The 22,155-nt window shown below is 50.0% G+C and overlaps 3 protein-coding genes across 3 annotated transcripts, besides 17 other annotated features; 1 reads left to right on the top strand and 2 right to left on the bottom strand.

The window, feature by feature from the left end:
* Positions 1 to 6,335: part of a mobile genetic element that runs on past the window's edge.
* Positions 1 to 6,688: part of a mobile genetic element that runs on past the window's edge.
* Positions 889 to 1,854, bottom strand: EKO05_0011549 (uncharacterized protein; the record flags this gene model as incomplete). The annotated part of the gene is made up of 1 exon (XM_059638014.1): positions 889 to 1,854. The coding sequence occupies one exon, from the start codon at positions 1,852 to 1,854 to the stop codon at positions 889 to 891; it is 966 nt and encodes a 321-aa protein (XP_059493997.1).
* Positions 1,747 to 1,812: a tandem repeat.
* On the top strand, positions 4,297 to 6,021 carry EKO05_0011548 (uncharacterized protein; the record flags this gene model as incomplete). The annotated part of the gene is made up of 2 exons (XM_038944311.1): positions 4,297 to 4,733; positions 4,821 to 6,021. 2 exons carry the CDS (start codon positions 4,297 to 4,299, stop codon positions 6,019 to 6,021), a joined length of 1,638 nt encoding a protein of 545 aa, XP_038792734.1.
* Positions 6,341 to 9,543: a mobile genetic element.
* Positions 6,529 to 6,688: a long terminal repeat.
* Positions 6,689 to 6,692: a direct repeat.
* Positions 7,387 to 7,421: a tandem repeat.
* Positions 9,544 to 9,682: a dispersed repeat.
* A 140-nt stretch (positions 9,683 to 9,822) lies between these two features.
* Positions 9,823 to 17,311: a mobile genetic element.
* Positions 13,702 to 13,739: a tandem repeat.
* Positions 13,789 to 13,870: a tandem repeat.
* Positions 17,282 to 17,420: a mobile genetic element.
* Positions 17,309 to 17,901: a mobile genetic element.
* Positions 17,899 to 18,107: a mobile genetic element.
* Positions 17,899 to 18,847: a mobile genetic element.
* Positions 17,905 to 18,107: a mobile genetic element.
* Positions 18,848 to 19,359: 512 nt separating the features above from the next.
* Positions 19,360 to 19,397: a tandem repeat.
* A 447-nt stretch (positions 19,398 to 19,844) lies between these two features.
* On the bottom strand, positions 19,845 to 21,286 carry EKO05_0011547 (uncharacterized protein; the record flags this gene model as incomplete). Its single annotated transcript, XM_038944312.2, has 2 exons — positions 19,845 to 19,892; positions 19,946 to 21,286. 2 exons carry the CDS (start codon positions 21,284 to 21,286, stop codon positions 19,845 to 19,847), a joined length of 1,389 nt encoding a protein of 462 aa, XP_038792733.2.
* Positions 21,287 to 22,155: the final 869 nt, after the last annotated feature.

The following is a 22,155-nucleotide window of genomic DNA, read 5'->3' as shown; positions in this document are numbered from 1 at the left end:
TGCTCCTCTGCTGCCACCGCCGCGGTGTCGGCCTGCGTCTCCTCTGGCTCTTCCTGCTCTTCTTCGACGGCTTGTCGCTTGGTACTACCGGGGTGTCGCTCGCATAGATCACACTTCGACTCTCCTATCTCGCATTGCTGCCTGTTCTGTCTGCCGTCCATGTGCTTGTCTATCGCGATTCGCCGACAGGATTCGACTGTCATGAACTCCTTTGCAGGTCGCTCCAGCTTGTAGCCGAGCGCCTTCTCTACCCTCCCTCTTTTGTTACATAGCACGCTCTCATAACAATAGACTCGCTGTCGAGCCCCGTTCGTCCCGCCCGGCCGCTCTCTTGCACATATTGGAGCAGCAGGGGACACATGGCAACGTGGATCACCACCCGGACGCCTGCAGCGTCGAGCCTAAGACCTAGCATGTTCGTGGCTGTACAAAGCTTCTCTATGCCTAGGGTGAAGCTTCGCACCATGCGTGCCTTTTCCTCGTCTGAGCCCATCTGACGGTAGTATGCAGAGCACTGCAGAAGCTTCGCAAGCCGTTTCGTCTCGTCCACAGTTGGACAATAGACGATGATCTGCGCCTTGGGTCCGTACCTACTCCTCTTCGCAGCCACAAGCTTAATAAGTACTTTTTCTAGCGTGCCACGTGTGTACTCTAGCACCTGGTACGCAATGTTCGTTCGCGTGGTGCGTTCATCGCGGCATATGGTTACGGTCTGGGCATCGAGCCCTGCGGTGTGCAAGAAGGCGGGCTGCAGCGTGGGCGGCAAGGTTGCAGTCAGGTAGACAACCTGTGTGCCCTTCTCCGTCATCTCCACCATCTTGAGGAGGTCTGGCCGCCAGTCCTGTGTCGACTCCAGCAGCACGTGGCACTCGTCTATCACGATACGATCTAGCTGATGGAGCATGCGCTTTTCGTCAATAAACCTGCCGAACGCCTTCGTGACTGCGCTCTAGGCGTCACCAGCACAATACGAGCCCAGTACGGCGGTCTTCTTCCATCCCACTTCGCGCAGGGGATGCCGAGCTGGTCGCAGCGATCTTGCAGATCGTCTCGCAAGGCATTCAACGGAGCCACGACCACGGAGACGCCGCCTGGCGAGACGGACGCGGGCAGCATGAACAGCATACTCTTGCCGGTGCCAGTAGCCATAACAACTAGCACGCGCAGCCGTCGCTGCATCACAGCCTTGAGGCTTTCTTCTTGCTTGCCACGATACTCGGCGTCCGGCCGTCCAGCGAGTCGCCTGAACTCTGCCTTGAGGTCCACCATCGCGAGCGACGACCAGCGCTGGAGCGCCTGCTTCTCTTGCTGCGCTACCATCTCTGCGCGAACACCGGGGTGCATGCGGCCGTCCTCCCAGGCAGATGCAAACTCCAGCACGCGATGCCAGTCCATGCTCACCCGCCGGAACTCCTCCCGCTCGGCCATGGTCTGAAAGGGAGACTCCATCATGGAGCGGCCGTAGTTGCCCTCCTCTGTTTTAAGGCTGTGGCCGGACTGCAACGCTTGCGCGTTGCTCTTCGCCGGCGCTTTGTTCCAGTAGAGCACTTCCAACCAGTCGCGTGCTTGTCCATCTCTTGCCAGCTCTCGGTGGATGGCTGGGTAGGCATGCCGCCAGGCGCGGGTGCCGAGAGCGGTGTTCATGTACTGAAAGGTCTGCTCGCGCAGGACACGGCGTATGCGATCGGTGCCCCAGTACCCGTCTGGGTTAGCGGATCGTGCCTTCTTACGGTCGGCTTCGCCGTACTCGTCTCCGTCGTCGCTCTCTTCGCTATCGCTCTCGTCGCCCCACTGCTCCTCCGGCTCTGGCTCCCAGATGAAAGCGGTAGGGCGGGCAACGCCATTGTGCAGCATCTGGAGATCATCTATGAACGGTCGACCGAGCCCGAGGAAGTACACCACCAGCTCACCCACCTCCCAGGGAACATAGCGGTGGATCGTCTTGACACGCTTGCTGAAGCTATACCCCTTGTGGTACGTAGTGGTGAAGGATACCAGGCCACCCTCTACAAACACCCCCCGATACCCTACCCGTCTGCACTGTTCTCGCACTGTATCGAGGTAATCTCTGTCCCGCGACCAGGCCCGCCGCCAGACATGTGAACAAGCGTGAAGAGGCCTTCTTTAAACCGACGCACTCCTTTCATGTACCTAGCTACAGCGTCATCGCGCCATAGCGTCCGTTCCGGCCGTTGTGTGCTATCTATCCCACGAATGAATCTCTCCCTTAGCGGAGCCTCGTCCAACACCCGGTCTAGAAGCCAGTCTTGCCATCTATCTAGCTGGTTGTCAGGGTGCTTCAGAAAGCTCCAGCCCGTAGCCAGCTCGGCTGGCTGATCGACGAGTTTGTCCACGGACACCTCTGGAAGCGGGGTAGTCCCGGGTCGCACGCAACCCTTTCGTCTAGATCCAAGAGTAGGACGTCCTTAAATAGCTGCAACCGCACCGTCTCGCAGAGTCCCTTCACCATCGACCGGAGATCGGCTAGCGAAAAGCTCTGCTTGTCAATGAGAAGCCGATCTCCATCCCACGACACGATACCGGGAGTATTACGTCGCTTTGCCTGTGTTCTAGCTAGCGTACGCAAGCGGAGCATTCGATTCATAGGACTGGGTGTGCCTTTGAAGTCGGACAGCGTCATAAACCGTTCAGACATGTCTTTAACTAGCTCATACGCAGTAGGTGCTGTACAAGGGTCTTTCTGAAGCGCTTTATCTCGCTGGCAGCGGGCATGATGCACTACGAGCGCTTTCGAGGTAGTGATCAAAGCAGACAGCGTTGGCGAGAACTCGTGCGCCGGAACCCACCCACCGCCATGGTGATCAGGCTTGAGGCCGAGGACAGCCACTCCGCTCAGCAGTGCGCTCTCGTGCTCGTCGCCAGTCAGGCTGTGGTTGAGCAAGGCGATCCAAAAGCGCAGGCATCGCTCTTCCAGTTTCTCTTTCTTCGCAGCGTCGTCTGAGCGGGCTATTTGCTGGAGTGACACCAAGAGGGCGTCTTGCGTGCTGGTAAGTTTGTATGGCGGCCGCTCGACCTGGTCATATGTGCGCCACAGGTAGCAGAGGATGCTCACCAGCTTCTGGCTGTACTTCTTGATCGTACCGACTCAATGCCTAGCGTAGAAGGGCCGCTTGTTCGATTCTGCGCCCGCCTCACGTCGCTCAATAATCTCCAGTGCGAGTCTGCCAACAACCTCAGCTCGGCTGCTATTGAACGCTTTTTGTATCAGCCGCTCTATAGCTTTGCAAACATCGCGTAAGCCCGTGTCGTCAAACGCCACTTCTTCCTTCCCACGCGCGTCTACCTCCCCACCAGCTAGCTGTTTAGCGCGCAGAAGTGCCGCCCTTGGGATACCTTGTAGGTGCGGGACCCATTCTGTGAGCTCTAGCCACAGATCAGCCTGCGAACGGATGCCCTCTTTAATCTTATCCTGCGCTGCTGCTGCCTTACGCTCTTCTCGCTGATGCTGGCGATCTGCCTTCACTCTCTGGGAGATGTCTGCTAGAGTCGCAGCTCCAACGCTCGTCTCGACTGCAACATACGCCGGCCAGCCAACAGCTCTAAACAAGCGCTGGCAGGATTAGCTGTCTCGCCATACTCGGTTGCGCGAGTGCTTGCTCTTTTGCCTCATATCTCCCCTCGCTTTTGTTCGTTCACCCAGCCATGCTCATCCTTGCAATGTTTCTGCATGCCCTGCAGCGAGATGCAGGTATACTAACAACGCTCCAACAAGCATACCAGCCCGTCTTCTTGGCTTTTCAGACCAAAGATGGGCTCCTTAGCCGGCCTTGGTACACGCACGTCTCCTGGACTCTACGCAAGGTTTGGTAGCGCGCGTACAGCTGCCGCCAGGCTCTTGCGCGTAGCGACTGTGACCTTGGGATGGCGCTCTTTGAGGTGCGTAACGATCTGCGCTGGTGGAATAGCAGTGGCACATGGTTTACAAACTACGACTCGAAGTTCAGGCCAGTGTTCAAACAGCTGCGCAAATAGTTCTATGGTGTAAGGAGCAGAAGGGACACAAGTAGGCGCTATGCAACACGTCCGTTAGCCTAGTGTTTGCTATCCCCTGGCATATTGATCGACAGACTGTGTATCGATCTTGCTTTTGGTTTGATTGCGCTCCCAGCTCCGCTAACGCTGGTTGGTGAGGGCGTCGTGGTACATCCGTGCGCGGCCTGACTTTTGGTGCCGCGGTGTGACCGCGTCAGAACCTCAACAACACCTAACCCCCTTTCCGCACAACCTTCGTCCGAACTTCTGCTTGCAACCTTATTCGCAGTACACAAGTCAATAATGCACTGGTTGGCAGCATTAGACAGCGCCGCAGAGCGGTTTGATGGCGGTCGTCGGAGCTTTCCTCTGGCCAGCGAAGCTGACTTCGTTCGCAACTACGCGTACGAGCCGCCGAATGAGGACTACGAGAAGCTCTTCTTCTGCCGAGCGACCATCTCACGCTCGCAGCGTGATCCAGGTGCTCGTCCGCACAGCGCAGGATGGCTGATCCCCACCTGTGACGATGCCAGCGTCTGCAAGCCCGTCTTTATTGCCTACTCCGTCTTGTCAGCGATCTGGCTTCTGCGCGAGACGCTCGCCGACGACGTCCTGCCTGACAATATCTGGGATCGTCTGGTCTGCGCGGCCGAGTCGCTTGCGGAGGACGGGATGGAAGAGCCGCCGTCTGCGCAGAAGCCCTTTGCTTCCCCTTCACAACAGGCCTCCGCTCCACCCCTGTAACAAAAGAAGCGGCCACACCTATCTGCGCCGGCCCCTACACCAAAGCGCGCTCGAACAACCACTGATGAGACACATCCAGCCAGCCCTCAGCTGTTACAGCCTAGCGAACCGGATGAGCAGCTGAAAGACTCCCCTCTGCACATCACTACTATCTCCAACAACAACCGCCGTGCGGAGCAAAAACGCAGCAGGACACTCGCCACTTCGCGTGCGAAGAAGCGGCTTGCCCTTGGTCTGGTAGCACCTGGCGACAAGGCTCCTCTTCCAGAGCAGGCTGCCTACACCTCTATTGTGCAAAAGGACGAGTCTGTCGTCGCCTGGATCATCAAGCAGCCGGTCTCTGATGACACGGACTTCTACAGCTCCACCCAAACTCCCTACCTCACGGCCTGCACCCTTCTAGAGAAAGCGCGCGTGCTTGGAAACCAGTCCTCTCGGTACCACGCTGCCCAGTTCCTGCAGGCTTGGCGAGAACGTGGCTCACCCTTCAGAGGTGGCGGCGAGCTCGCTGGCAGCCAGAGCAGGACCGGTGCGGGAGCTAAGCGCTTGCAGCTGCTGAGTGTGCGCAACAATGCTGACAGGGATTTCTGCTTTGCCTGGAACATGTGCACACGTTACGAAGCAGAGCTAGCAGCTGTCTATATCAAGTCTCAATGGGCGTCAGCTCTCCTAGGTCAAGCATACTCTAACAAGATAGCGCAGATCTGGCATAACAACTTTGTATCTAGCAACGACAGGACGCGAAATCGATACGGAAAGGGACAGATCCGCACAGAGGCAGTTGCAGCGCTAGTAGAGTTAGTTAGTCCCAACGCTACTGAGAAGGACAAGCAGGTGTTTAGACGACGGTTAGGCCAAGCCATGCGCTGGTACTCCATTAGTCAGGAGCTAGGCTGGGGCATTCTGACCCTGATACCACACGACGAGATTGCGAATCGCTGGATAGAACGCACCTTCCGTGTAGGCCAGCTGCATGTCTGGATTAAGCTACTTAAGAAGGAGTGTCCAGACATTTGTGCAGCTAGCAAGGCACTTAAGAACTGGTTAGGGCCAGAGGGAATTGCTGGCGGGCCCATCAACGAGAAGAAAACGCTGAGCATTGAGGCGGAGGCGCCAGCAACCATCTACGAGGTGGAAGAGATTCAAGACAGCGAAGACGACGAAACTGACAACAGCGTTGACGACAGCACCAGAGAGCAAAGTCATGCTTCGCCGAAGAGTCCTACGCCAGCTCCGCGGTTGCGTCAGCTAACTTTGCTTGAATTGTTCCATCCTGTAGAGTAGATGTTACCTGCGCTTAACTCTGAACATTGTGCTACATACCTTATCGATACTGCCCTACAACATTGCGAACATCAATATTGAAACATCTACTATATTCCACTCACGTACTGTATGCTCGATTCTTCTAGAAATTCAACATACAATTGGGACGCACTTTGTACACGTTCCGCAATCGTTGCAGCAATATTTGACTTCAGGAACAGCGAACAAATTCACGCTGAAAAAGCGAACAAATACAGTCGAGTGTCTGTGCTCACGCTAAAATTTACATAGGCAAAGCGAACAAATACACTGTCTTTGTTCGTATAATCACTGGGAGTCTTCTTCCTTCTTTTTATCTCTCTTCTTACACTTCTACCTACTTCTTTCTTTATCTATTTCTACTTCTTTTTTCTTAAACCCCTTCTACTCTCTCTATATTAACACCCTAACTCTCTTCTAACTCTAAAACCCTAACCCTCTTCTTACTCTAAAACCCTAACCCTTACACTTACCCTCTTTTTCTCTCTTACTCTACTCTTTTCAATACTCTACTTTCTTCCTTACTTTATTCTTCTCTTTACTCTACTCTCTTCTACTTCTTCTTCTCTTATCTTTTTCTTCCCTCTACTCTTCTACTCTTAACACCTATTCTCTAATCCTTACTACTTTTCTCTATCCTTTCTACACACCTTATCCTTTCTACTTCCCTTATCCTTTTCTTTCCTTATTTCTACTACTCCTAATCTTCTTACTTTTCAAACAATCTTTCTTTAAACTACCACTCTTTCTTTCCTACTCTCCTTCTTCTCTCTTTTTTAAAACTTCAACTTTTACTCTTCTAACTTTTCTTCTAACCCTACCCCTCTTCTCACACTAAAACCTAACTATTATTATTACTTTTTCTCTACTCTCTCTTACTCTACTCCTTACCTTCTTCCTTACATATAAACTTACTTTCTTACTTACCCTCTCTCTCTCTTACTTATTCTCTTTCTACCTTTCTCTTCTCTCTCTAATTTTTTACTCTTAATACTTACTCTCTTCTTCTTATCTTTTCTACTCCTCTTTTCTACTTACTTTTCTCTACTACTCTCTTTTCTAACACCTTAACTTTCCTCCTTCTCTTCTTACACCTACCTTCAATCTGTACTCTCTCTTTTACTCTACTAACTTTTTCTAATTTTTCTTATCTTTTTACCTTCTCTCTAACTATTCTTTTATTCAACATCTCCTCTAATCAACTATCTTCTTCTTCTACTTCCCTCTTTTCTCTTTAATTCTTTTTACTATTTAAAACTTATTTATATCTATCTTCTAACTTCCCTCTTCTATATATCTATTGTTTCTTTCCTTTTTCTTTTTATCTCTATCTACCATCTCTTGATTTTCTTTTATATTTTTTTTATTATTATTACTATCTTCTCCTACTTATAAACAACTCTTAACTCTATTCCTTTATACTTAACTAATACTATACTATTTTCCTTCTTTCTTTTCTTCTTTCTTTTCTTCTTCTTTACTACTATTACTACGCTACTGTCTTTTTCTCTCTCTTCTATTCCGCTCCGCGGTCTCAACCACCTCCCCTCCTTCACTCTCTTCTGTTCCGCTCCGCGGTCTCAACCACCTTCCCTCCTTCACTCTTAACCGCTTCGCTCCAGGGGCACATCTACAGGCCCCCCGCCCACCCCTCTACTCCCCTCTCCCATGATACCTTATCACGGGCCCACCGCCTACCCCTCTTTCTCCCTCACCCTCTTTCTCCTCGACCACCCTCTTCTCCTCAACTCCCATCTCCTTTCTCCTTCTTTTACTTTTAACTCGACACTTACTTTTTCCTATTATTAACTTTCCCTTCCCTCCTCACTGCTCTCTTGTGACACCTGACGGGCCCACCACCTACCCCTCTCTTGCGCGTCACGGCCTTTTTGGTTTACAGGCGCGTCTCTCTAACGCACAATATGCCCTGTGTACTCTCAGGCGGGTTTCTGTCATACCCCCTACTGGTTGCCAGCCTGCAAATGCAGGTAACCCTAACCCTAACCTCGACCTGTGTCTGGTCCTGAACCCAACTTCACTTATCTGACGTCTTTGTTACGCTTACTCTCTTGTAACGCCTTACAGGCCCCCCTTTGGTTCTTCTCCCCTAAATACTGTCTTAATCGTTTCTACGGTTTAATGCTGTGCTCTTCTGCTTTTAACAACAGATCTGCTCGCTCTGTTAACCTTCTTGCTGGTTACCTGGCCTTTTACGGGCTGTTTGCTGTTGTCTCTTACTAGTCACAGGTTATGCTCCTTAACTGCCCGCCTTCCCTCCCTCTCCACCCTTTCGCCTTTCTCTAACGGTCTCGACCACGCTTCCGTTGACACTTGCTGCACTCTCAGACGGGTATCTGCTACACCCCTGTTACGCGTTACTAACGCACCGGTTACAGGGGCCTCTTCACGGGTTACGGACCTCTCTACGGGCTCGGGGGCACCTCTACAGGTTGTACGCCTTACTGTCAGCCTCTTCTTGTTCTGTGCTATTGTTAACTACTTCGCTCAGCGTCCTTGTAATACATTATCACGGCTTACCTCTCTACTGCTTTGCTATGTTGACCTCTCAATGATACCTCATCACGGCTTTGTCGCCTACCTCTTCTCTTTTCTTAACTACTGCGCTTCTTGTGCCTCCCCACGGGCCTTCCGCCCCCCCCCTTCTACTTCACCGCTGCGCTCAGCTTCTTTATGACACCTTACGGGCCTACCGCCCACCCTCTTCTCCCTTCTTCTCGGCGACCCTCTCTTAAAACACCCACGGGCCCACCGCCCACCCCTTCTTCTACCCTCTTCTCTCCCTTATCCCTTGCTTGTGATACCTTATCACAGCCCTACCTACCTCCCCTCTTTCTCCTTCACCCTCTACTGCCCCGCCCAACTGCTTTGTGACACCTGACGGGCCTACCGCCCACCCTTCTCTTACGCACTACCACATCTACAGGATTAGGAATGCCTTTCTGGCTGCAGCACCACGATCGGGTTTGCTAAACTTCCCCTAACTACTGTTCTATCTTGTAACAATACTCTCTAAACGCCTAAAAACCTTTTTAAATGCCTCCTCCTCTCTATATCTTACTTTTCCCTAATTTTCGTTGTCTTAATCCTGCGCTTTCTTTTTAATACAAACGGCTGCTTTAGGTTAGGGACTTACTTGCTTTTAGGTGCTCTTTCTGGTTTGCGGGCTCTTTCTGGGCTGTGCGCTGTTCTTAAATGATTAGCTCTTACTACTTGGGGGCACTAATGTGGACTCCCTTGGCTTACAGGGACCACTTTCGGGCCACTTAGGGGGACTACTTTCAGGCCACTTAGGGGAACTACTTGGGAACCACTTAGATTGGGGGACCTACTCAGGTTAGACGTGCTACTTAGGTAGGGCAACTACTTAGGTTAACGCACTACTTGTGGAACTACTTAGGGAACCACTTGTAGACCCACTCAGGCTAGGGGACTACTAGGCAACCACTTAGGTTAGCGGACCACTTTGGGAACCACTTAGGATACTACGCGGGTTGATGCTTACTATGCGGGTTGATGCTTACTACGCGGGTTGATGCTTACTACGCGGGTTAATGCTGACTATGCGGGTTGGTGCTGACTATGCGGGTTGGTGCTGACTACGTGGGTTGGGGGATCCGCATGGGTTGGGGGCTCTACTTGGGTCGGGGGGGCTCTACATGGGTTGGGGGATCCGCATGGGTTAGGGGCTCTACTTGGGTTGGGGGGCTTTACTTGGGTTAGGGGCTTTACTTAGGTTAGGGGATCCGCATAGGTTAGGGGGAACTACTTAGGTTAGTGGCTGTCTCTTGCGGGCGTCTGTGTTCTTCTACATGCTGTTGCTTACTTAACCAAACCACGTATAACCCTAACCCTATCCTAACATACGTCCCAGCCCCCACCGCAGCTCCAACACCTCTACTTGTCTCTGCTGCCCTCTTTACTTATGCTCTCTGCGCTTGTGTGCGCTTCTGCTCCTTTGTCTGTCTTGTTAATAATCTGCTTGCTATAAACACCAGTAACTCTACCTTAATTTGCGTCTGGACTGGAACTTAACCCTAATGCTAACTTGCGTCCAGGCCCAACCGCAACTCCACTACCCTGACTTCCGTCCCAGCCTGAACCTAACTCGGCTGCACCACTTCTATAAATCGTAAGCGGAAATTCTTTCATTTGCTACTACTGCATCTACTGCGTCTACTCAGCTAACAACCGCGTAATCTAACAAAATTCCTTAACTAAATTGTTGCTCTCTATGTTGTCCAGCGGCTGCTTCTTCCCCAAATATTCAATTAATATCCTACCCGGTCCTGCATCGTCCACCCCAAGCTCCGCTAATTAGACCTGCTATTAGGCATTTGCCTCTGTGTAACCAAATACTATGCCTATTAACCCTGCGCTTAATACCCTAGTGTACTAACAAGTTCCGTCCTCTACTCGTTAATATCGCCCCTCCCTGTTTAGTTCCCAGCTATTGCAAATCTCCTGCGGCACGCCACTGCACAGGAAACAGCCTAAAAACATGTTAAACTGAACTTGATCATCTATCCTCTGTACCATCTCTTTTGCTTTTTTGCTTTCTGCCCTCTAACACTGCCATATGTTGTGTCCGCTCTACGCGTTACCTGCTCCCTTGCATATCCCGTATTAATTTGCCTACTATGCTAACTGCCTGCGCACCCACTCTATATTGGCAAACTCTTGCTGTCAATGCTCCGTTAACGTCTGCCACAGCCCCCAACGCGCCTGCTCCTGCTGCCGAAACACCTGCTGCACCTCTTCTTGCTCGGCTTTAACAACGTCCATCTCGTCCCAATCGTTGTTCTCTAGCTCGCTCTCTTCTTCTGTTTCTTCCTCTACCACCTCCTCTAGCTGCCCGTCTATCCCTCAGCACACGTCGCACATCTCCTCGTTGTCCTCCTCTCTACACCCTGCTCGATCCTTCCTCCCATCCAAATACCCGTCTAACACTTCCCTCCTGCAGCTAACTGCCCTACTCTCGCCACCTTCTATATACTCCCTCACCATCTGCTGCTTAGCTTCTGTCCTGTTGTTGTTAGTGTGTTGTTTCCTATCCTAAACAATTAAAACCACCTTGCTTCGCAACCTGTCCTGGCCTGCCCTGCTGCTCTCTTGTGCGTAATCTAACATAGTAAACGGCCAATTAATGTGAATAATGCACCGTACATCTGGTATGTCCACGCCTATCCCTAACGCGCTCGTTGCTACGATCACGCGCTGCTTGCCTGCCATAAAGTCCGCCAACATAGTTGGCTTGCCTACAGCATCCGCGTGATACGCGTAACAATCCAACTGCTCTACTAACGCCTTTACCTTTAGTTTCGAATTGCTATATATAATAAGCTTGCCTGTCTTATACTTCTGCATCTTCTGCCACACTGTCTTAACTACTATTAACTTAACGTCCTTCTTCTTTGCGGACTAGCTGATCTTGATGGTCTGATACGCCACGTTCGTCCTGGTAGTTAGTTGTCTAAACATCCTGACCTGCTTCTGCTTGTAATGCATTTGTTGATACAGCTCGTCCTCTTCTGTCAGCAGCAACGTTGCTGTTAACAGCACTATCTGCGTCTTAGCTGCTGCCAGCCTGCTGAGCTGTTGTATCTGCTTGCGGAATGTGTATTAACAGTTTAACACAATATGACACTTGTTAATCACAATACGGTCCAGCTGCCGCGTCGCTTGCAGCCGGTTCAAAAACGTTGCAAACGCTTCTCCTACGGCTGATTCAGGCGTTACAAACACAATGGCTGCTGCGTTAGGCAGGCAGCGACTTGCCTATTTGGCACACAATATCCCCAGCTCCTTACACTGTCGCATCATGTTACTACGCAGCAAAATTAACAGCACAACAACCACTGTTGTCCCACCTTGCTCTGCCCACGCTAGCAACATAAACAACATGCTCTTACCTGCGCTGGTTGGCATCACAGCCACAACAGGGCTCTTGCCAGCAACAATTGCCTTAATAGCCTCCTTCTGCACGCCTCTAAACTTGGCTTTCTTGCCCTTCATTTGCTTAAGTTGCGCTGCCGGGTCCATCTTCCTCAGCCGCTCTAGCCTCTCAATCCTCGCCTTGTCGGCCTCGCTCTCAAACGGCGCCCGCTTGCGCTTCTTCACGTCTGCCGATGCGTCTACAGCCGACTAAAAACCCAAAAACTGGTGCCAATCAGTGCTTAAGTTGCAGAACAGCTGCCTTCTGTTAGCTGTAACACCTGCTATCTCTATAATGCCGCGTGCGTACACTATACCTGCTACGTGCAACGTATGTCTAGACTACTTGTCTTAAATAATGGCCGCCATATTCTCCTCCTTCTACTCCTCGTTTTCCTCGCCTTCCTTGGCGGCGAACGCTGTTGAGCCGCGCAAAAATTGCTAGCTGATGCTAATGGCGATCTCACAGTACGCTGCAATTGTCAACTCTTATTTAAGCCTGATTTAACTCTTGCGCTTCAACGTCTCCCGTACACGCTCCGAAGTCCATTTGCGTCTGTTCAGGTCGGCAGGCCATAAGTGGGATGAAATCGCCTCCTTCTCCCACACTATTGCCTCTAACTGCTGCTAAAACGGCAGCACTAACCATACGTACCACACCAGCAGCTTACCTACCTTACGTGGCAAGTACTGATAGATAATCTTAACGTTGCTGCTAACAGCGTACCCCTTGTAGTATTATATAACAAACATGACTATACTGTCCTTAATAAATATGTTACAGTGCCTGCCCTTGATTGTGTTACTGTGTCAGACGCTCAATATCTCAGTTGCCCGCGCAGGTTGTCCTGCCGTCATGTGCATAAGCGCGAGCAGCTTCTTCCTAAACGTAACCATACAGTCTATGTACTGCTCTACTTTATTCCTGTCAATCCTAGAACAGGTGGCTGGCTTGATAAACTGCTCCCGCATTGTAGCGTCTTGCCCTACTTGTTCAAACAACTACCTCTCTCTATCCACAGGCATGCGGGTGCGCTGGTCTTTTAAAAAGTTCCACCTGGGTCAATTGTCGGTTGGGTTGTCGCGCAGCTGCTCCCACGGAATCTGGGGGACTTGATCTGCCGTCTGCCCGTTGCAAAACAGCAGCTCCTTAACCAGCATCTGCTTGTTCTTTGCTTGCATCCTGTGCACTATGCTGCAGAACTAGGCTATAGTAAAGTGCACGTTCTTGTACAGCAGCTCGTCCCTACCTATCTACTTAACGTTCCCTCGCGCAGTAGTGTTAAAATGCACCTTCAGCCTGTACGTACGCAAGTCGAGCATCTACTACATTAGGCTGTAGCTGCCTTGTACCATAAACCTGTCTATTATCTGCTGCACAAACTCCAAGCAGCCTTTTAGTCAACGCAGCCTAGGGTTACTGCTGCTGCTGTCGCTCCCCCTGTACGCGCTATTGTTATTAAACACCTCCTCTTTAAACAGCTTAGATAGCTTAAGTGCGTGTTATACAACCATGAAACAGGTAATTTTAATTACTAACAACAATATCAGCGGGTATAGCTCGGCGTCCTTCTAGCCGTCCTCTTTAACGCCGAGCACAGCTAACGCACACACTAACGCGCAGTTATACTCCTTACAGCAGATATGCTAGTTAAGTAGCACAATGTAAAATATTAAGCACGCTTTCTTAATCAGCGTTAGCTTTGCGTGCTTGGGCTTGTTCTCAGGCTTGTTCTTGGGCTTGTTGTCGCACTCAGACGGGTCCTGCTCGTTGTCGAGTTCATCGATTATTATCTCGTCCTCCTCCTCCTCTTCCTCCTCGTCCTCATCCTGGTCCTTGTCCGCTACCTCCATCTCTGCCCCGCCTACGTCTCTCTCTGCCTGCTCAATTAATGCCTCCCACGCCTTGCGCTGCTGCTGTGTGAAGCGGTACTTAGGGCTGTTCTAACAGTGCTCCCTCTGCGTCCTTGCAAAAAACATCAGTATCTGCTTCTATAGGCGTGACTGCTCTTTAATTAACTTCTTGTCTATATACGCCTGCAGCAGCGTATACCTAGTCTGGTGCTTCTCTATACAAATAGCCTCTATGCGCACAAATATGCCTGTCTGCTTAATAACAGACGTCTGGCTTACGCAGGCCAGTCCATCTATCGCGCTCTAAATCGCAGCCTTAATAGGCTTCTTATCTTTCTCTAGGTCTATGTTAGGCTCCTTAATGCTTGCCAGCAATTTAGGATAATCTAGTTTGTTTAAGTACGGCAGCTACCCAGTCCGCTCCAGCTATAGGGCCGCCTCGTCCTTCTCCCCGTCTTTAATTGTTGTCTTTGCCTGGTTCTTAACGTTGGCCTACGTCTTGGCCATCTCTTTGCCAACGTGCGCCTACGCTGCCTCGCCCTCTGTAGGGACGGGCTGCAGGCCGCTGTCTGGGGTGTGACGCACTTTAAAGTACTGCAATCTGTGCTAGCTGCTAAAAAGCCGCTGGCAGTGTACGCGCTTGCAGCTGTCTTCCATCTGGGCTTGTAACGTCCCTGCCCGAGTTTAGCTGGGACGTCCTTGCCTTTTTCCCAGCAACCAGCCGTTGTGGTCTTTGCGCTAGTACTTTTTAATTAAGTTAACAGTTCTTGTAATATGCTAGTATTTTTTAGGCTTAAGTTAGTATAGCAAGCTGTTGTTGTATACTGGCAGCTGGGGGATAGGCTGCACATTGTTGTCTGGTACCGTCCACTCGCTAGGGTACTGTAGCAAGCCCGCCTACTGACGGACGGCATCCCCTACAGCTCTAACGTTCTTTAGCGGCCTCTTATATTGCTTCTGCAAGTAGCTCTTAATCTGGTCTGGCTATACTGCGTACCGGCACTCCTTACACACTACTACCTGGTACTTAGCTAAGTGCTTAAAGTACTAATGCTTAACAGTGGCTTCTGACATGTTAGCAGTCCTCTGCAAGCCTCTGTGTGTGTGTTTTTTTTTTCCTTAAGGTAACTGCTCTTATCTCTGAATTATGTTAAGTTTTGCACTCTAGCTTATGCGCCTGCTTATGTTGTATAGGCTGATCTCTGTTTAGTCCGTTACCCTGGTCAGGGGCTAAACCTAACAAACATCCTTCTTCTTCTGCTGTATCTCCTATATTAATAAACAAACAGTTATGTTACTATCTAATCTACCCTAGATCTCCGCGTTGGAAGATGCCGCCGAGCAATTTGATGGCGGGCCCTGGAGCTTCCCGCTAGCCAGCGAGTCGAGCTTTGCCTACAGGCTCGCATACAACCTGCTGAACCTAGACTACTAAAAGCTGTTTTAGAACAAGGCTACTGTCTTAGACTTGCAGCGTGATGCTCTATTGCACCTGCACAGCGCAGGCTGGCTGGTTCTGGACGAGACAAGTGTCTGCAAGCCTGTCTTTGTTGCCTACTTGGTGCTGTCAGCGATATGGCTGTTAAGGGAGACGCTCAACAAGGACGCGCTGCCTGCTGATGCTTGGGCCCGGTTGGTCTCTGCAGCGCAGGATCTTGCCAGCAGCCTAAGCAACAGCTTCTAGAAGAAACCCCCTTCAGCGCAGCAGCCCTGTGATTCCCTACTACTATTAACAAAGCGTGCTGCTGCATCTAGCTCAGCGCGGCCGTTAAAGCGCCTCCGACAAGCTACTGAGCCTCCTAGCCCTGCAACGCCGCTGGAAGCAGAGGACGAAGCGGAGGAATCTGAGCAGCTTGCGCCGCCCTGCGAACCTGAGGCAGCTAAGGACCCTAAAGAGCCCGTCTATAGACAGGTTAGACAGGAGGAACCTGCCTAGATTACAAGCGTCTCTAACAAAAACCGCTGTGCTAAGTGGGAGCGTGCCAGGAAGCTAGAGCTTATGCAAGCGTAGAAGAAACAGGACCTTAGGTTAGTGCCGCCGCCCAAGTCGGCATCCCGCAGGGAACACGGTGCCTATGCCTCCATCTCGCGGCGGGATAAGCCGTTTATCTCTTAGATCCTTAAGCAGCTGGTTAACAACAACAACCTGTACAGCAGTACCGCAACGCCTTACCTAACAGCTTCTGGCATGCTTAAAAAGGCCGACTCTATTAGCAACACTACCTCCCAGGCCTCTGTAGCTGCGTTTCTGCGGAGCTGGCGCATATAAGGCTCACCCTTTGCGCAGGAGTCTGTTAAGGATCGCCCGCCCGCTTCCTCGCGCACCCGCTGGTTGCTGTCGCAGAAGAATAGCTCCTCGACTGTGCCGAAGAGCGCGCTCGCCTCCGCCTGGAGCCTGTGCGATTGCTACAAGCAGGAGTTAGATATTATCTATATCAAGTACCGCTCAGCTATAGCTTTCCTTAGCAAGGCCTACACTAAGAGGATGGACTAGATTAAGGAGCAAGACGTTGCCCGCAGCAGGGATGCTAAGAACCAAGGCGGCAGGGGCAAAGTCAGCTCTGAGGCCATGGACGCCCTGCTGCTGTCCGCCACCGCCACGTTAGGGCCTTAGCAGCGTCAGCAATTTAAGAAGCAGCTGCACTAAGCGCTCCGCTGGTATAAAGCAGCCAAGCAGCTAGGCTGGGGCATGCTCTGCCTGATGCTATACAACATTATCTCTAACTTGTAGGTAGAGAACAATCTCCACGTCCCCTTCTGGTACATCTGGCTTAAGTTAGTTGTAGAGGTGAATCTGGAGGCCTACAAAGCAAGCATGGCCTTAGACGCCTGGCTAGGCTTAGAAGGCATCTCTGGCAGATCTATCAGCGAGAAGGCAACGCTGTCAATCGAGGCAGACACGCCAACACCAGCGACGCAAGTAGAGGAGATTAAAGACAGCGAGCTGGAAGACGGCGAAGATGGTGACGACTACAGCGTTGAGCCTGCGCCCTCCCAAAGGACTACAAACAGCCCTGCGGCCGCCTGTGCAATGCGCCAGCTTACCTTAATTAAGCTCTGTAAGCCTTTTGCAGGCACGTAGTATACTGTAATTAATTGCTCTGTGCTGTGTATTTAGTGTGTTACTTTCTTATATTAGTGTTTATAGTGTTAATGTTCTACTACATTAATGCAGTTATTGTCCGCGCGCTAGCGCAACCCTAACTACAACAACAAACCCTACCCCTATAATTTATAAAGCTGATTTTGCTATAACTTATATAGGTAATGCAGGTTATTAACGCAAAATATATGTCTAAGTTTAAAGCAGATCTAATCTGTTGTTGTAGAACAACTATTGTTAGGAGAAAAACCAACTGTACCTATAATAAGATATCCGCGCAAAATCTGTAGCCCTGGTCCCTAACAAATCCGTACCCCTAAATCAACTATTGGAATGGTTGGCCTACCCATCTTGGTTAGAAGGCAACGCTGTCGATCGAGGCAGACACGCCGACACCGGCGACACAAGTGGAGGAGATTGAAGACAGCGAGCTGGAAGACGGCGAAGATGGTGACGACCACAGCGTCGAGCCTGCGCCCTCCCGAAGGACTACAAACAGCCCTGCGGCCGCCCGTGCAATGCGCCAGCTTACCTTGATTAAGCTCTGTAAGCCTTTTGCAGGCACGTAGTGTGCTGTAATTAATTGCTCTGTGCTGTGCATTTAGTGTGTTACTTTCTTATGTTAGTGTTTATAGTGTTAATGTTCTGCTGCGTTAATGTAGTTATTGTCCGCGCGCTAGCACAACCCTAACCACAACAACAAACCCTACCCCCATGATTTATAAAGCTGATTTTGCTACAACTTACATAGGTAATGCAGGTTATTAACGCAAAATATATGTCCAAGTTTGAAGCAGATCCAATCTGTCGTTGCAGAACGACCGTAGTTGGGAGAAAAACCAACTGTACCCATAATAAGATATCCGCGCAAAATCTGTAGCCCTGGTCCCTAACAAATCCGTACCCCTAAATCAACCATTAGAATGGTTGGCCTACCCATCTTGGTTAGAGTTGTGGCTCTTATAACTATTAATAATAAGCAAACAGTAGGTGCTAATAGTACGCTCCTTTGTATGCCTGTCAAAGTGCTTTAACCAGTTAAGACCAAGCTTGTTAGTAGTCCAGCCGTTATTAGAGACTCTAATAACCCAGTTGTGAGGCAGATCCTCTTCTTTATACCAGGCAGAGAGGTAGTAGTAGGCTTTAAAGATAAGGAAGGCCAGAATAGCCTATCCTTTGGCATTAATGCTTACTATAGCCGTAGCCCACTCTCGGTTGCCTGGCTGGATAGCCTTTGGCCGACCCTGTTGTTCTAAAGCTGTAACAACTGCTCCTGGGGAGATCTGGCCTATTATAAAGCCTGTCTTGTTAAAGTTGTACGTGTCTTCATCCTAGATGCCATACTTGGCTTTAATGTTAGCTACCAGGCCAAACCAGCCCTGTAGAACCTCAGAATCCTTACAGAGGGCTCTCTTGTAGTCTTACTTGCGATTAAACTTGACTTTAAGCTCTAGGTGTTGCTTAACAAACGTACTAGGCCAGTTTACGCTAATAGGGCCTAGATTGCGCTCAGCGCGCAAAGAATTGGCTATAGTAGCTACATCTAAGAGCTAAGAGGAAAATCCTCGCGCATCTAGCTTAAGAACATGCTTAATAATCACCTCCTCCTTATTGTTGTCCAGCTTCTGTGAGTTGGCTATAGAATCTGCGCGTGAAGGTCGTCCTGTGTGTCAGTCGCTTAGTGTCTTTTAAGGGACCCTGTAGATAGCTGCAGCGCGTCGCTAAGAGAGATTCGCGTCTTGTTTAAGAGCCTGGAGCGCAAGCTGTATCTGAGCTTCCTTTAACGCGTCTAAATGGTGTTGTTAAGAAGACATTGGTGTAGGAGGAGAAGTTTGGTGGGGGCTTGGCAAAAGTGAGCGGCTTGCCCGTTGAGCGGCTCGCCCGTGGGGTACGTTACTCTTTAAACAGATCTTGTATGTAACCTTTTTATCACCACAGAACTCTTTAGTAGTTCCGCAAAGTCCATGCTTTAAACAGCAGACGTTTAGCGGGCATTTGTCGCGTTGTGCCCACTACACTCCGAAGCCCAGATTACATTCTGCCTTCCGGTCACAATCTTGCTTGGTTGTCTTGCCACAGGACTCTGGGCCAAAACCACACTATCTAATTTTACTGCAGCACCCAAGTGCACATAGGCTATTGTCGCACCACTAGGCAAGAGAGAAGGTGACGCAGAGTAAAACGATGAATAGAACACGCATCAAAAACATGATGCAAGACTAAAAAAGAACAACAAGATTGGGTTAAGAATTAAGACAAGATCCTAATTGACAAAACATGTACCTTCTATTGCTGCCAGTATATTTTTCTAATTTTACACTTCCCTATAATTGTCCCCTACCTAGTAAACGCCCATATGTTAAGGATTAAAGTGGCCTTCTAACAAGAATACATTTGTCCTAAACTATAGAAGCAGAAAGCTAGAGAAGAAGAAGAAGAAGAAGAATTAATGTCTTTTTATACAAGATAGAGGATAGTCAAATCGATACTATATAACAGATCAACCTAAGTTACAGAGATTCACGTTGGGTAAGTGTCCTGAAAACCCGGTACTCAAAGAGAAGACTTCAAAGTCTGCTGCATGCATCAACTTGGTTTTAAACAAGTAATTGCCAGGCCCACCCGTTACAGCGAGGCGGAGAGATCTTCCAACTCTGACTTCAACGCCCCATAAGTGCACTTAAGATAGAATCGCTCTGACTGAGATAAATGTTTTGTTTGTTGAACATAATAACTTGTCTCCGTTTTTATTGCACAGTAGTAAGGAATGTTGATACAGCTACTTCGAATAATCACAGCTACTACAAAAGAATCTACAATATGTCCTAAAACACCTGAACTGTCGTATTGTACTGTTAACTTCTCTTACTCTTTCTTGCTACCTATCCTTCTCTTACAAAATATTGACACAGTTAAGAGCCGAGATGTTGATCAAAGCGCCCTAAAGATTGAATCAGCGTTGATCTAGAAGTCTGAAGAAAGGGTGCAACTTACAGTTGCAGCATTGGTCGTGCAAGACTTCTTCGTTCCGACACAAAGACCTCCCAGCGGCTGAACAAGGCAGAGAAGGTTGGCAATGTTGAGTCCGTCACAGCATAACTGCTTTTGGCCGGCGCTGGCACTGGGAGTCGTGTTGGGAACGGCGACAGTGAGGAGGGTTGTGGAGGGAGGGGCTGGATTTCCGCTACCAGGGAGGAGAGCGCTTGCAATAGGGTTTACAACACCCCCAACGACGCTTGCAATAGGGTTTAAAACTCCTGGAACGATACTTGCGACCGGATTTACAACACCCCCAACGACGCTTGCAATAGGGTTTACAACTTCTGGAACGATACTTGCGACCGGATTGACAACACCCCCAACGACGCTTGCAATAGGGTTTACAACTCCTGGAACGATACTTGCGACCGGATTGACAACACCCCCAACGACGCTTGCAATAGGATTTACAATCCCTGGAACGATGCTTCCAACAGGAGGCACATTGAGGCATTCATTGCTGCCTCCGCCAATCGTGCCAGGGAGGTTACTAAGACCAGTTTCGATGGGTGCGACTGCGCTATTCACTGCACTTACGATCGCGCTGGGAATGTTTCCAATCACACTCCCAATGGGATTCGCAGTAGGGTTGGGGTTTGCACCTCCTAGAACGCTTGAAACGATGCCTCCAATAGGATTGATGACTGCGCTGGGAATACTTCCAATCGCGCTCCCGATGGGATTCGCAGTAGGGTTGGGGTTTGCACCTCCTAGAACGCTTGAAACGATGCCTTCAATAGGATTGATGACTGCGCTGGGAATGCTTCCAATCGCGCTCCCAATAGGGTTTGCAGTTGGGTTAGGGTTTGCACCTCCGAGAACGCTTGAAACGATGCCTCCAATGGGATTTATGACTGCGCTGGGAATGCTTCCAATCACACTCCCAATAGGAATTCCGGTAGGAGCAGGAACAGTACCTCCAAGAATGCTTGAAACAATGCCGCCAATCGGGTTGGCAGTCACAATTGGGCCGACACCTCCGATCACACTGCCGGCTGGGTTGGCGCTGGGGACTGGGATGGTGCCCCCAATGATGTTTTCGATCGCGCTCACAATCGGGCCTATGCTGGGGACCGGAATTGGATCAACGCTTCGGACAGGAACCTCGACACTCCCAATGACGCTTCCTATTGGGATTCCGGTAGGAATTGGAAGGTTGTTTGTAGCGGTGCCGCCGCCAATGCCTACTCCAATACTCGCCCCGACGCCAACACACAATGGTAGACCAATGTCTGCGGGCAGTGCCGAAGCCACTATGGCCATTGAAAGCCCAGAGATGATGGTGGATTGCTTCATCTTGAAAAGGCGGTTGAAAGGAGGTCAAACTCAACCAACGAGATGGTAAGAAGTGAGGAGAATGTTGGCTCAGAGTAGTCGAGTTGCTTTGATACCAACGAGAAGAACGAAGACATGCGGTTCTTATATAGCTGCTTGCATGTGTATCAGGCAACCCGTAACTACGTCTTCGATCGCTGTGCTCACCAAGTCCCTTCCTTTGTTTCTTGCCGTTGCCAACTGCGAAAGATCATGGCTGTTCCGGTTGCAGCGTTCCTGTATCTCAAAATCTCTTTATGATATGCGGAAACGGCACAGAGACGGTCATGTTGGATGGGCACCGAGTATAGCGTACACACTCAATGCGCCAAGATGTGTATCACACAAAGACAGAAGTATAGCTAGCAAGAACGCCACAAAACATGAAGTGAACAATGCAAACACAACTTTTGGGATTCTATGACTATTACCAAGGTAAAGACCTAATACAGATATGTTAAGGATCCGCGCAGGGAGTGGGTGGGACTTTTCTGTAGTTCCAAGCTGCACAGTGAGTTGCTTTGGTCGGCGCGTAACTGCCATAATTACAACAAGCTACGGTTAATGTTCAAAGAAAAGCTGTTTCCGTTTTTTTCGAAGTTATTCGCCTCTTACTTGGCGGAAGTGGGCTTGAATTCTAGTCGTTCCTGGTACGGGAACTTTTGAACATGTTAGAAATTACCAAGTCCAAGGATTTTGCCGTATTGTGTCTTGAACATCTCTTAAGTTATAAGCAGAACACGCAAAAGAATGCAAGAGTTTCTCTTGGCAAGAAATGTTTTTGATTTAGGTTATGTCTCTAGATGTGTGGGTACGCTCATTCGGCCGCCTCAGGTGCTCATGGCTTGCGA

This window comes from Ascochyta rabiei, chromosome 22, assembly GCF_004011695.2.
Source record: "Ascochyta rabiei chromosome 22, complete sequence".
In the NCBI taxonomy this organism is placed as follows: Eukaryota; Fungi; Ascomycota; class Dothideomycetes; order Pleosporales; family Didymellaceae; genus Ascochyta; species Ascochyta rabiei.
This window is presented reverse-complemented; position numbering and strand designations above follow the sequence as displayed.